This window comes from Macaca fascicularis, chromosome 15, assembly GCF_037993035.2.
Source record: "Macaca fascicularis isolate 582-1 chromosome 15, T2T-MFA8v1.1".
Lineage (NCBI taxonomy): Eukaryota > Metazoa > Chordata > Mammalia > Primates > Cercopithecidae > Macaca > Macaca fascicularis.
Genome location: NC_088389.1, coordinates 1,544,644 through 1,558,810, shown reverse-complemented (window position 1 = coordinate 1,558,810; position 14,167 = coordinate 1,544,644). Strand labels below are relative to the sequence as shown.

General features: G+C 49.2%; 1 protein-coding gene across 16 annotated transcripts in view; it reads left to right on the top strand.

Annotated features, from left to right (window-relative positions):
- Positions 1-14,167, top strand: part of EHMT1 (euchromatic histone lysine methyltransferase 1) — a 236,247-nt gene that overhangs the window by 138,195 nt on the left and 83,885 nt on the right. For 7 of the 16 annotated variants that reach the window (XR_012424022.1, XM_045372734.3, XM_045372735.3 and 4 more), the window contains 4 exons: positions 1,628-1,785; positions 2,155-2,343; positions 10,450-10,527; positions 12,174-12,294. Coding sequence is in view for 14 of the 16 variants with exons in the window: in XM_045372734.3 (XP_045228669.2) it covers positions 1,628-1,785; positions 2,155-2,343; positions 10,450-10,527; positions 12,174-12,294 (546 nt within the window). In the remaining 2 variants the exon portion in view is untranslated. The remainder of the gene's footprint in view (positions 1-1,627; positions 1,786-2,154; positions 2,344-10,449; positions 10,528-12,173; positions 12,295-14,167) is intronic. The other 9 variants (XR_012424023.1, XM_074015811.1, XM_074015814.1 and 6 more) reach the window with 3 other exon arrangements.

Sequence of the window (14,167 nt, the reverse complement as noted above, 5' to 3'; positions counted from 1 at the left end):
GCTGCAATCCTGCAGTGAGCCCTGCAGAACCTGTGTAATATGAAACGTTGGCCCTCTGTGTTCCGGGGTTTTGCATCTTGCAAACATTGTATTTTCAACCTGTTTGGTTGGAAAAAAAATCTGCTTGTAAGTGGACCTATGTGATTAAAATCCATGTTCAAAAGTCAGCTGTATATATATTTAAAGCTGAGAGACTTAAAAATTATCTGTAAATCCATGCCTCCTTCATCCTCCCACAAAATATCTATTCAAAATACGAAGATGATTACGATGGTGAGTCTAGGATTCCCAGGGCTGCCAAGGGATTTCTGTGGTTTGAGCACAGCCGTGCTGGCCCATCAGCCTGTTCCAGTGTGGACAGAGCCAAGTGTCTGCATGCTGGCTGTGTGCTCAGAGCCTGACCCCCACGAACATACTGCAGATGCCTGGGGTGAGCATTCCCAGTGTCCATGGCCCCAGGCACCTCCTCACTCCAGAGCAGATCTCCCAGGCCCCGTGGCACCTGTGGGTGGTGCTGTCACAGGACCCACCCGCTTTGGATGACTCTCACTCCTTCACGTTCCTCCAGCTGTTGCTTCTGCGTTTTGTAGAACCAAATTGTGTGTGTGTGTATTGTGTGTAAGAAAAGGGGGTCTCACTGTGTTTCCCAGGTTGGGCTTGAACTCCTGGGATCAAGCTGTCCCTCCCTCCCACTCAAGCCTCCACAGTAGTTCGGTCTTCAGGTGTGAGCTGCTGTGCCCAGCTTTAAACAGAATGGCTTTTCCCCAGCCCTTTAGGAGAGTTTCTTTCATGTGAAAGCAGCAGCGTTTAGATCTGTTTTTTCTTCAAATCCTGGAACTTAAAAAAAGTCATAGAGTCTGATTATATAAAACCAATGGAACCTAGAACTGCTTTGTTCAGAATGGGGTTGGGAGCCCCCAGGCACCTTCCTTGCTGCCGCTCTTGTTTGGAAACCACTGCTCCAGAGCCCCCGGACATTTGCTCGCCCCTCTCACCCTCTTGTCCTTTAATAGAGAGCTGGACAGTAGCTCCAGGGACTGCCTTTCCCCTCAGTCACTGGACTGCAGCACGAGGAGGATGGTGTTGGGGTGTTGGGCTGCAGAGTCACCGGGGTGGACCTGGTGCAGAGCTTGCGTCCTAGGAAGAGTGGCCTGGCCTGGCCCCTGTGCTGGGGAGGGAGGCCGGGCTCTGCCTGCTCCGCGCCGCGTCCTTCTGCTGCACATGCTGTTCACGTTGGTGTTTTGCGAAGTGAGAGGACTTCTCAAGGGTAGTCACTCCATGTTCAAAGCCAAGGGGACTGGGAGGAGGAGTCGCTGCAGAGCCCTGCTCCTGACGGTTTGTGACTTTCCTGCCTCCAAGGTGGGGTGGTCAAGTTTGCTCCGTGTTTTATTGTGAGGGGAACAGATGAACAGATGATCTGGGATGTGTTTCTGATTCTCTGTGAATTGATCGCGAGTGAAGGATGCCTGTCACTGTGCTGATGGCCGGCGGGCAGGGTGCCTTTTGTGATGGGGTTTGCTGGTGATTTTGGTGATCAAGTTTTGTAAACTGTCTCCTACCTTTGAAAAACATTTGAATGGTATTTCTTTTCCTTTCTTGTCCCCTTTTGACTTTTTTTTTTTTTTAGCTTGCTTGCCTTTTGTTTTAGCAGCTGCAGTATCTCGGAAGAAAAAACGAAGAATGGGAACCTATAGCCTGGTTCCTAAGAAAAAGACCAAAGTATTAAAACAGAGGACAGTGATTGAGATGTTTAAGAGCATAACTCATTCCACTGTGGGTTCTAAGGTAAGAGACACATTTGAGTGAGTGCCACGTGTGTGTGGAAATGCGTTTCTGTGTTTGGGGCCTGGTTATCAGTCATTAGGTGACCTCAGTCCCTGGGAAGGGCCAATGCCATGAAGCTCCTCTGCCATAGGGGCAGAGTGTTCGTGTCCAAGATTGTTGTGGGGGACTCCACCCTGTCCTCCCTGCCCTCCTCACCATAGCCCGCTGGTCTGCCGGGCTCTTCTCCAGGTGGCAGGGGCACCTCTCATGCGTCCCCACCTCCCCACAGGCCCTTGCACCTCCCAGTCACCCAAGACCCCTCAGTGAAAGCGAGTTTGTTCATGATGCGCACTGCCCCTGCCTTGGGGTGTACACCTGCCCGTGTTCTAGGGGGAGAAGGACCTGGGCGCCAGCAGCCTGCACGTGAATGGGGAGAGCTTGGAGATGGACTCAGACGAGGACGACTCAGAGGAGCTCGAGGAGGACGACGGCCACGGCGCGGAGCAGGCGGCCGCGTTCCCCACGGAGGACAGCAGGACTTCCAAGGAGAGCATGTCGGAGGCTGACCGTGCCCAGAAGGTAGGTGTTGCTGTCTCGGGAGACAGCATGAGGGAGGATTATCACAAAGTTGACCGTGGTTCTGAGAATTAGTGGTCTGGTCACTTCTAGACCCTAATAAAATCCCCTATTTGCAATTGGCTTAGGTTTTTGTATTTTATTTTTCTTGATTTATTAGATTATTTTCATTCAAGAAGTGTTTGTGTATATCATTCATTAAAGTAAACCTCTTTTTTTTTTTTTTCCTGTGTTTTCTTTCTTTCTTTTTTTTGAGATAGGGTCTCGCTTTCACCCAGGCTGCAGTGCAGTGGCATGATCGTAGCTCACTGCGCTCAACCTGCTGGGCTCAAGTGATCCTCCCAACCCAGCCTCCCGAGCAGCCAGGATGACAGGCTCACGCCACCATGCCTGGCTAATTTTTAAATTTTTTTGTGGAGAGAGGGACTCGATTTGCTGCCCAGGCTGGTCTTGAACTCCTTTGCTCAAGTGATCCTCGCGCCTCAGTCTCCCAGTGTTGGGAATACAGCCATGAGTCACAGCGCCCGGCCTCTTGAACTTGTTCTGGGCTCTAGGTTGACAGGAATGATAATGCTGACGGTTTGAAGCGCTGATTGGCGGCTTGCTGTGTGCTCGTTTGTGGTTGACTCTGCGTGGCCTGCCACCTGGCACTGTGGACGCCACACATGGGCCCGGCGTGCCCTCTTCACAGACAGCCTAAACCCCTGTCCACCCAAGGACAAGCACCAGCACGGGCCGAGCCCCCAACCTCGTCGCAGCCGTGCTCTTGCCCCTGGCCCGGCATGGGCACCTGGGCCATTGTCTCAGGGAAGCCGAGGAAGGTCTTAGACATAGTTTCGGAGTTAAATTCATGCTTTCTCAGTTCTGAGGGGGTCAGTTAGGAGTGACGCATTTCATAAGAGTGAACAGGGGAAAATTGAGAGTCAAGCTGACGTACGTATCAGTGGTTTTATTGTTCAGGTGTGTCCAGCCATCTTCATTTAGACGCAATCTTGTATCTAATTAGTTATTGTAAAACTAATAGTAGGAATAGCAGTCCAGGTGAATTCATCCAAATACTGACTTATTTGAACATGCATAATTTTAGTGGTTAGCTTTATCCACTTTCAGTCAGCTTCGTGTGCTGTGAGTGTACCCTTGAATGTGTACAAAGCATTTTCTGTCATTTGTCAGAGTTTTGGGGATGTGCTTTCTTCCTTTTGCTTCAGTTTCAAAGTCTGTTGTACATTTGTAGCAGGTTTTAGGGCAAATCTTTAAATGTTGCTCCCAGCTCTTAGCTTGATTATTTAAAAATTAGTGGGAAATGTTACCATTAGATATTTAAAGAGGATTTAAACATTTTTTATTTTAAGATAATTATTAGTTTTTTCTCATTTTATATGAGGAAGCATAAGGAAGAAAATAAACAGCATCATCACTCCATGGTCCTGGTGGCTCTGGCACTCTTTGAAACAGTCACTACAGTAACTTCCTTAGACGTGCCCAGCACAGCCTCGCCCTCCCCAGAGGACGGGCAGCCCTGGCTGCACCGGGGGGAGCAGCGGCGACTCCCATTAAGCTCCTGCCCCAGCAGCTGCCGCGGGCTCTGCACACACGTGTCTGTCGCTCCAGTGCGCTGTCTGTTCAGCTGTGTTACGCTCTTTTCTGTCATGTTACAAGCGGTGCTTCAGGGGCGTTCAGTGTCGCAGTTTTGCTGAGTGTGCTCCTGGCTGGTAAGTGCTGTCTGCATTTACAGTGTAGCACTTTGCTGTCACCAGGCCAGCTTTGAGTGTACCCTCCCGCCTGCGGAGACCTGAGCGGGCTGGTTTCCTCACCCTCCCCAGCAGGGCTGCCTGCTTGGAGTCCAGCAGCTCTTCACTGCTGAGTCAGGCCTGGAGCTGAGCAGCCACCGTGTTTGTTCCTCTGTACGCCGCTTGCTCAGTAGCCCCTGCTCATTCTTCTCCTGGATTGTGCATCTTTTGAATGTAGTCTGATGATCTTTTTGTCAAGGAAGAGTTGATCTGTTGGCTCCAGTATGAGCTGAGGCTTTTTCCCCAGGTGGATTTTGGGTTTTTCGTTTTATTTTTTGTTTTTTGGGGACAGGGTCTGACTCTGTTGCCCAGGTTGGAGTGCAGTGGTGTGATCACAGCACAGTGCACCTTGAACTCCTGGGCTGAGGGGATCCTCCTGCCTCAGCTTCCTGAGTAGCTGGGGCTACAGGCACCTGCCACCATGTCCAGCTGATGTTTTTTTATTTTTTGTAGAGACAGGATCCCACTGTGTTGTCCAGGCTGGTTGAACTCCTGGGCCTAAGTGAACCTTCCACCTCAGCTTGCAAAAGTGTTGGGATTACAGGCGTGAGCCACCACACCCAGCTGATTTTATCTTTTGACCTTGTCTATAGTGTCAGAACTCCCAGGTACTAGCCAATTTCTTTATGATTTCTGGGTTCTGGGTTCTAATTATGATAAACCTTTCTCATTGTTGATTTTGAATAAATTAATGTTTGCTATCTTTAAATACTTTTATTTCATTCTTGTATATAAATAGTTGATTCATATAGAATTAAAATATCAGGTAGAACTGCTCAGAATGGGTGAAGTTTATGACATATTAATTATATCTCAATAAATCTTTTAAAAGAAAATGTGAGGTAAGGGTCCCAGGGCTTCCCTCAAAATGCTTAGGTTTCAGCTTCACTTACTGACCAACATTTCTTCCCTTCTCATTTACAACACCATGTTTATCATGTACCACATGGCATATTAATTTGAGTCTATTTCTAGATTCTCTCTTTCTATTGAGGTTCTCATCTTCTAGAGGAACTGGACACTGAATAACTAGGTATTTGTCATAAAGTAAAACATTAAATGACTATCAAGGCAAGAAAAGAATCAAGAAACAAAAGCAAAGCCAAGAAGAAAATGTAAAACAGTGTAAAACAGAACAAGATGGCAGGAGCAGCCTTAACTAGATGGGCACTGGCAATCGACGTGATCGTTTTGTTACATAAGTAGCTCCAGAGAACAGAGAAGGACAGGAAAAGTACGCTAGCCCATTCTGAGGTAAAATACAGGCTCAACTCACCTCAATCCTAAATACAGAAGTCCCAAATAAATTTTTTTTTTTGAGACGGAGTCAGGCGCTGTCACCCAGGCTGGAGTGCAATGGTGCAATCTTGGCTCACTGCAACCTCTGGCTCCCAGGTTCAAGCAATTCTCCTGCCTCAGCCTCCCGAGTAGCTGGGATTACAGGTGTGAGCCACCACACCCAGGCTAATTTTTGTATTTTTAGTAGAGACGAGGTTTCACCATGTTGGCCAGGCTGGTCTTGAACTCCTGACCTCAAGTGATCTACCTGCCTCGGCCTCCCAAAGTGCTGGGATTACAGGCATGAGCCACCACACCCGGCCTCCTAAATAAAATACTGATCAAATGCAATGATGTATTAAAATAATGATCGTAGGGAAATGGGGCTTGCCCCATGATGAGAGTGACTCATTATAGAAACAGATGATTTAAAGACCAGGATTTACCAGGCTAACAGAGTAAATGAGAAAACTGCAGACTGTATATGTGTTTAAAAGGCATTTTATAAAGTTCAGGCAGCTTTCTGTTTTCTGAATTTGGGGGACTACATTCTAATTGCATGTGCGACAGTGGCACAGTTCAGTAATGATGGAAGCATGATGCACCTGCGTGGCCCCCACCCAGATCAAAGCTTTGAGTTTTGGCAGCACTGCGGAGGCCCACTGACCTCCCATCCCCAAAAGTAACCCCTCTCCTGAGTGCTTACCTTGCAGGATTGTCGTGTTTGACTTCGTTTCTTATATAATATGCATTCTTTCTTTTTTTTCTTTGAGTGTGGCTTATTTTACTTCACATTGTGTTTGTGGGATTTATTTACATTATTAGTTAATTTTCATTGTTATGGAATAGTAGTTTTCAAAGTGGTCTGGGTGGGGGCATTCTGAGACCTGTTCAGAGAGTCTGCAGATCAAAACTGTTGTCATACTAATGCTAGGTGTTGGGTGCCTTTTTCACTCTCATTCATGGAATTACATGTGATGGCAGCTTTGCTGCGGTGGCTGACACTGTCCTTGCAGTTTGAACATGTCTCATCTTAAATTTCTACTGCAGTACATGTTAATAGATACTTGTATTAACAAACGCTCTTTATGGTTCTTGGTGCTATTTCAGAGTGTGCAGGGCCTGAGGCCAGGGGGTTGACCATACTGGTTCCTCTGTATGGCTGCTCTGTGTCTGTGTCCGTCCCACTGTGGATGGCCCGTGGGTGGTTCCAGTGGAGCCGTTCCAGAGGAGGTTGCCACCATCACCCTCATACAGGTGTTGCCCCAGGTACCCACTGGGAATGGAACCGCCATGCCTTGTGCTGGCCTCCATGGACCCTGCCGTGCAGCTCCCCATGGTGGCCGCTGAGGTTGCCGCCTTCCCCACCACCTCGGAGTGTCCCCTCTGCTGTGCCGGCCACATTCGGTGCTGCCACTCCAGCGAGCAGATAGTGGCATTACGTTTTCACTTTAAATTGCATTTTCATGATTTACAAGACGGTTGAATACTTTTTCACATACTCATTTTGCCATTTGGGTGCCTTTTGTGAAGTGCCTGTTCACATCCCAACCATTTACTGGGCCATTTGTCCTTTTCGAAACGTGTTTTGTAGGGGTTCTTTGGCCTGGAAACAAGCCCTTGTTGTGTAGTCGACATGGTACCTTCTTCTGCGTGTGACCTACCTTTTGACTGAAACAGCTGGTGCCCTGGTGTAGCCACTCTGCTCGGAAGCCGCTTGCAGGGACCTGTTGCCTGACAGCTGGGTGCGGCAGCCACTCTGGGTGCTGGTGAAGGGAGAGCTGGACCCTCTCCCCTCTTAGCTTGAACCCATAAGTGAGCCTCATGTCCAGAGTTGTGTCCTGCTGGGTTGGGGACAGGCAGCTTTTGGTCTGGCCTGCTGCCCCCCCAGGACAGATGCGGGAAGCAGCCTGGCCTGCACCTGGCTTGCTCTCTTCCTGTTTCACTTGGGTGTCAGCCTTCTCAGTTCACCTGCATCAGAGTCCAAGTTCTCTGTTTACTTTCTTTATTTTTTTTTGAGAAGGGGTCTTGCTCTGTTGTGCAGGCTGGAGTGAGTGCAGTGGCAAATCATAGTTTATTGTAGTCTTCACCTCCTGGGCTCAAATGATCCTCCCACCTCAGCCTCCAAGGTTGCTGGGACCACAGGCGTGCGCTACCATGCCCAGCTAATATTTTTTTAAATTAATTTTTTTGTTGAGACGAGGTCCTCTCAATCGACAGCCTCTCGCTGTGTTGCCCAGGTTAATCTTGAACTTCTGGGCTCATGTGATAACCTGCCGTGGCTTCCCAAAGTGCCGGATTCTCCGTGCGAGCCATGGCGTCCAGCCGCTTTTAAATTCTGATGTCAGCCATTACCCTTCCCTTGCTCATCTCCTTGGGTTTTCAGCTTCCGCCTGATTCCTTACAGCTGTCGTGTGCACAGCCATCAAGCAGCCTCTTATAAAGAAGCTCTTGTTCCTTCCTTAAAAGTCGCTTTGCCAGAGTTTTGGGAGGAAGTGGAGTTAACTGTGTTGTTAGTCCGCTTTTAATTGGTGGTTTCGTTGCCCTGTCTTATTTTTAAAATAAGAAAACTATCCAACGAAATGAAAACTCCTGTGAAAGCTGAGTGAAGGCGTCGGAATGCTTATAAAAAGGTTCGAACATTTCAATGGTCAGTCATGAAACCAGGGAGGAGGGGCTGCTGCTTTCACCTGTGACACGAATACAGCAGCATTGACCGTTCCTGCTGATTCTGTAAGATAAGAACCAGAAAGAAACATTAATATTGTAAAAGACAGGAGAGAAGAGTTTGCTGGGAATATACTCATCCATCTGAAACATCCAGCAAAATCAGCGCAAAAACTATTACAGCTACTAAGCTGATCTTACATGTGATCAAGACATAAAAACCAGTTATTTTCTTATATAGCTACAGTAACCAATTAGAAAATGTGGTGTCAGCATTATCAGTAAAATCAGTAATTGTCTAGGGATATTTTAAAAGATTTTCTATGTAGAAAATTTCAAGCTCCGCAAACACACGGAGGACGGTGAGGAGCCTCCGGCATTCGGCCTCGTTCTCCACACGTGGGCTGTCTTGGAGTGGGTATTTCAGTAGGATCTTTAAAAGATAAGGACTCTTTGAAAGACAAACCACAATATCAGACCTAAAAAGTTAGTTATAATTTCTTAATATCACCAGAGTACCCAGAAATAAACTTAACAGAAAAACCGAGCGCTCCTTGTTAATGTGGAGGAAAACTAGGAAACTGATGAAAGAGGTTAAAAATTAAGTTCCTGGAGAGACTCGTCGTTTGTTTGTCTGAGTGAGAAGATCCACTGTTTTATTTTCTCCATGTTTGCCTCTAAATTCAGAACAGCTCCCATCGAGACCCTAGCCGGACTTTTGTGTAAACTGCTGGTTCTGAAGTGAGGGTGGAGGCGGAGACCCTCTAGAGTAGTGGGGGGACTGTGCATGGTGGGGGACACCCGAGCACAGGACGTGGCTGCCGGAGGGAACGCTTACTGAGGAGCGCTGAGGCGGTTAGTGAGGGGGACGGGGAGCCTGTGATATGTGTATAAAGGTCAATGGTAAGACTGGGGTTTTAAGTCAGTGGACAAGGGGTCATGAACTTTTTAATAACTATGATTGGGCCGTTGACTAATATTTGGGAGCAGGCAGCCCTCACTTGTGTCAGGGTGGGTAACAAATGTGGGCTCCGTTCTGGAGTCAGACCGTGGTGCCGGCTGCACGGCTCAGAACGTAGTAAAAACCACTGAACCGCACACTTTGCAGGGTCAGCCTTAGAGTAGGTGAAATATATCTTACTGTGGCTATTATTTTAAAAAACAAATTCCAGAAGACTTAAAGTGTCAACACAAGATACTGAACTATTGGTAAAAACATTGGGAACTGTTTTTTCCAATCTCAAATGAGGAAGTTCTTCTAGTGTAAGACACAAACCCAGAAGCCATGAAGGAGAAGATGGGCACCTTTGACTTGTTCAGATAAAATTCAAAAGTGTTACGGAATACGAGATATCAGAAACGGAGCTTTAAAAACTTGATAGCAAAAACAGGGGTCTCGCTGTGTTGCCCGGGCTGATCTTGAACTTCTGGCCTCAAGCAGTCCACTCACCTCAGCCTCCCAGAGTGTTGGGGTTACAAGCATGAGCCGTGGAGCCCGTAGAACACACCCTTGATGTGAAGTCGCATGGGTGCCTGTCCACTGGGAAATGCAGAGAATAGCGGAATAGCACAGCCAGAGCAGCCCGCGCCGCCTCAGGGAGCGCCCGGCACAGGGCGGACGGACACTCACGGTTGTTTCAGTGTCTTTTGCACTGAACATCTATTTGTGTATTGCCTGTGCTTATAGAAAAGATAAATACCGCAGAAAAAATAGGGTGTGTCTGTTCTGGTGTGGAAAGAATTCCAGAACACATTTTTAATTAGAAGAAAACAATATTCACAGAACCGTCGAGTGTCCTTCCATCTGAGCAGACTAGAAATGCACTGTCGTCTGTGGGCCCGCCTCTGCCTGGACATTCACTGGAAGGAGGCGTGGGCAGCTTAGCTGTGGTGGCTCTGAGGATGGGACTGGGATCATGGGTGTGTGGGGGTAGGTCTCACACTGTGTCTTGTTTTGTGGCCTCTGAACATCGTTTTCTGATTGTTCTGTGTGTTTTGTGACCTGTTTATTGAATTCTCCCATTCATAAGATAAATGGAGCACTTGAGCCCTCACTAATACAGCACCCAGCGGGTGAGCCTTGCCTGCGTCCGCACCAGGGCAGCCACTCTCTGGTCCCAATGTGGAGACAGGACCGGGGAGCAGAGTGGAAGCTCAGAGTGTGCCTCTGGGCCTGCCTGGACCAGCACTTGGTCACCCCACACACCAGCCAGGGCTGGAGCAGGCTGGCGGTGCCCCCACCCTGCGAGCGTCTCCGGTGTGTACGGCCAGGGCACGTTTCGAGGTTTGTTTTGGATCCGTCATCTGCCACTAAAGGATGTAATTGGTTTCTGTTTTCTGTTTGGGTTCCCGCTTCGACTGTGTGGCTGATCAGATGGACGGGGAGTCTGAGGAGGAGCAGGAGTCCGTGGACACCGGGGAGGAGGAGGAAGGCGGTGACGAGTCTGACCTGGTAATCCCCAGCGCCTCCTTCTGCGTCTGTGCTGAAGTAGAGGAGATGCAAAGACACCAGCGTCCTTCAGTCCTTTACCCAACCCTTGTTGCCTGAGCACTCACACGTGTGCTTGGAGCTGGTCATGACGATGGCCACAGATGGGTCCTGTCCCTGGCAAAGCCTCATGAGAAAGACACCGTGCAGAGCTGCAGCACAGGACTGGGCCTGGCACGGGGCTGCGCCGGCTGCGTGCGGGGTCGGGGGGAGCTGAGGGGCCTTTGGAGGCTCTCAGAGGGAGAGGGTGTGGTGGGAGTCAGCAGCAAGGACAGCTGTTGGGGAATCCGCTGCACTGGCTGATGTGCGAGAAGGAAGGGCTGGATTTGAGGTGTTTCCAGGTAGAATGGACAGAACTTTCTGGTAGTGAGGACAGGAGGGAAGGAGGGGTTCTGCTCCGTCCCTACTGAAGCCTGTTATTCATGGAGGAGGGTTCAGGTCGGAGTTGTGCACCCTGGTCTGCGGGAATTGGGGGTTGGAAATGGGGAAGAGCAGCGAGTCCCCAGGATGGAGCCTCAGGGAGCCCCCAGCCTGTGAGGGCTCCACAGGGGAGGAGAAGTTGGCTCCTGCGTCTGAGGAGGGGCTCTCTGTGCCATGGGGAGAAAACTCAGCAAGTTTGGGTCACATGAATGGGGAAATGCTCTGAAACAGGAGAAGGTGGCCCACGGTGTGGGCTCATCACACCAGCGAGTGGGAGGAGGACACGGGGGCCGTGGTGTGTGGTGATGAAGGGGTCTGTCTTTGGGTGGCAGAGGGGCAACTAGATTTCTAGCAGCAGCGACTTTGGGTGTGGCGCTTGCACAACTTCTTCCCAAAAGTTTTGCTGTGCGGGGAGCACCGGGGAGCTGGGGCTGTGTGTGCTGTAGACAGGGCTCCCGGTCCGTCCTCACGTGGGACCCGACTCAGGACAGAAGGCTGCCCAGCAACAGGCCTTGTGCAGGGGCACGTTCAGTTGGTCGGCGAGGCCCGTGTGCTGCCGCTGTGCCTCCCTTAAATGTCCCTCTGCCCACTGTGGCCTTCACGTGGCCTCCTGTGGAGGGGCGGGGGCGCCTGCTGTGCACCTGTGTGGCCTGTGCCACAGATGCCCTTGCTGCATCCGGATTTTAGAAGCAGATGCTTAAAACACATCTTGAAATATTACAAGTTAATTACAGCCTCTGTCCTTGTTCTCTGTGTAGGTGATTGATGTGGGTATAGATTCTGAAGCGAACTGAGCCTTGATTGTTCTTTTCCTGTGAGTGAGATGAATGGACCCTGATGAGCGGCCATGGCTCCTTTTCCTGAGCCTATTTATTTAGTTCCTGAGTAGAACCTTCCAATTTACTTATTCTTTTCTTTTGTGCCAAACTCAAATAAGACATAAATTTCACTTTTTATTTTTGTTTTTGTTTTGCCTCTAAAGGGACTGAGCTTAGAGAGATAGTTAGGAAAAAGCACAGAGTGCCTTTCAGCGTGTGACCCAGGAAAATGTCTACAAGTTAAGTTCACTATTTAATTGAAGATCAAGACATAGCCAGTGTTCTGTTTTGCAAGAAAACACTTGTAGTGCTCTTGCCTTCCATAGCTGCCTATGCTCAGTGGTTTATATGCCTGCCCCTTTGGTTCTCCAGAGTTCGGAATCCAGCCTCAAGAAGAAATTTCTCAAGAGGAAAGGAAAGACCGACAGTCCCTGGATCAAGCCAGCCAGGAAAAGGAGGCGGAGAAGTAGAAAGAAGCCCAGCGGTGCCCTCGGTAAATGCCGTAGGGGTGTGGGCCATCTCGGGGACTGCCTGGGAGGGGGATGAGGCCAGGAGGCCCACCTGGGGTTGGGGTGCATAGGATTTCATTAGAAGAGAAGGCTTCACTGTTTTTTAAAAAAAATGTTTGCAATGACTTTGTTAGAGAAGCTCAAGTGAAACTCTAAAGTTTCAAGAGAAACTTTAAAACTCAAGAGAAACTCTAAAGTAGTTTCCTTCTGGCCAGTGTAGTGGATGTTGACTTCACTGGTTTTTTGTTTTTTTTGTTTTTTTTTTTTTTTTTTGAGATGGAGTCTCGCTCTGTCGCCCAGGCTGGAGTGCAATGGCCTGATTTCGGCTCACTGCAAGCTCCGCCTCCCATGTTCACACCATTCTCCTGCCTCAGCCTCCCAAGTAGCTGGGACTACAGGTGCCTGCCACCATGCCTGGCTAACTTTTTGTATTTTTGGTAGAGACGGGGTTTCACTGTGTTAGCCAGGATGGTCTCGATCTCCTGACCTCATGATCCGCCTGCCTCGGCCTCCCAAAGTGCTGGAATTACAGGCGTGAGCCACCACACCCGACCCACTGTTGTTTTTAATTTTTTTTTTTTTTTTTTTTGAGACAGGATCTGGTTTTGTTAGCCAGGCTGGAGTGCAGTGGCTCAATCTCAGCTCACTGTAGCTTCCATCTTCTGGGCTCAGGCGATCCTCCTACCTCATCTCCCCAGGAAGCCGGGACTATAGGCGTGTGCCTTCATGCCTAGCTTATATTTTGTGTTTTTTTGGTAGAGATGGGGTTTTGCTATGTTGGCCAGGCTGGTCTCGAACTCCTGAGCTCAAGTGATCTGCCCGTTTTGGCCTCCCGAAGTGCTGGGATTACAGGCGTGAGCCACCGCGCCCGACCCCGACTTTACTGTTGAATGTTGAACGGAGGTGAATCCTTTGCTGCCTGCGTGGGTGACTGGAGCCTGTGGCCTGCACGGTTAGCTCCCACGCTGTGTGCAGGAAGCGGCCCCTCGGTGAGGCACCTGCGCCTCCGTCAGTCTCCTGTTCCAGAGGGACTTTGTGAATCACAGCGTGAATGTGGGAAGGAAATCCCCTCAAACCCAGAGGGATGCAGGAGGCTTAGGGTGCCAAGGGCTGTTTTTGTTTCCAGCTTAACCGAGGTACACCTGGCATACAATAAAATGCGCAGAAGTAAATTACACAGTTTGACAAGTTTTAACGCGTTTATGACCTTGAATCCGTCACCACAGTTAGACGATCGGTGCCATGAGCGCCTCTGTCACCCTGGATCCCTCCTGCCCCTTGATAACCTGGCCCCTTCCCTGCCCCCAGGCAGCCCCTGGTCTGCTCTGCTTCTGCTTATTGGTTAGTGTTTTGTAGAATTTTATGTAGATGGTCTGTGCAGTTGTTTTTCATCTGGCTTATCTGAGTATAATTGTTTTGAGTTGCCGGGCTGTCGAATGGCCAGGAGTTTGTTCCTGTCCATTGCTGAGAAGTGTCCTATTGTGTGGCTGCCCCACAGTCTATCTGTCCATTCATCTGTCCATGGGCTTTGGGCTCTTTCCAGCCTTGAGCTGCTAGAAATTGAGCAGCCGTGAACATTTGTGTGCAAGTCTTTTTTGAACAGGTGCTTTCCTAGATCTTGGTTAGATACCTGGGAGTGGAATGGCTGAGTAGAGTGGCATGTGTTCAGCTCTTCAGGAAGCTGCCAGGCTGTTTTCCAAGCACTAGTCCTGTTTTCGGTCCCCACAACACACAAGCATTCCAGTTCCCCTCTGTCTGCACCAGCACTTGTTAGGGTTAGTCTTTTTAATTTCAGTGGATCTATAGGTGTGCACTGGTGTTTTACTGTAGTTTCAATGCTGTTACCTAATGAGTAAT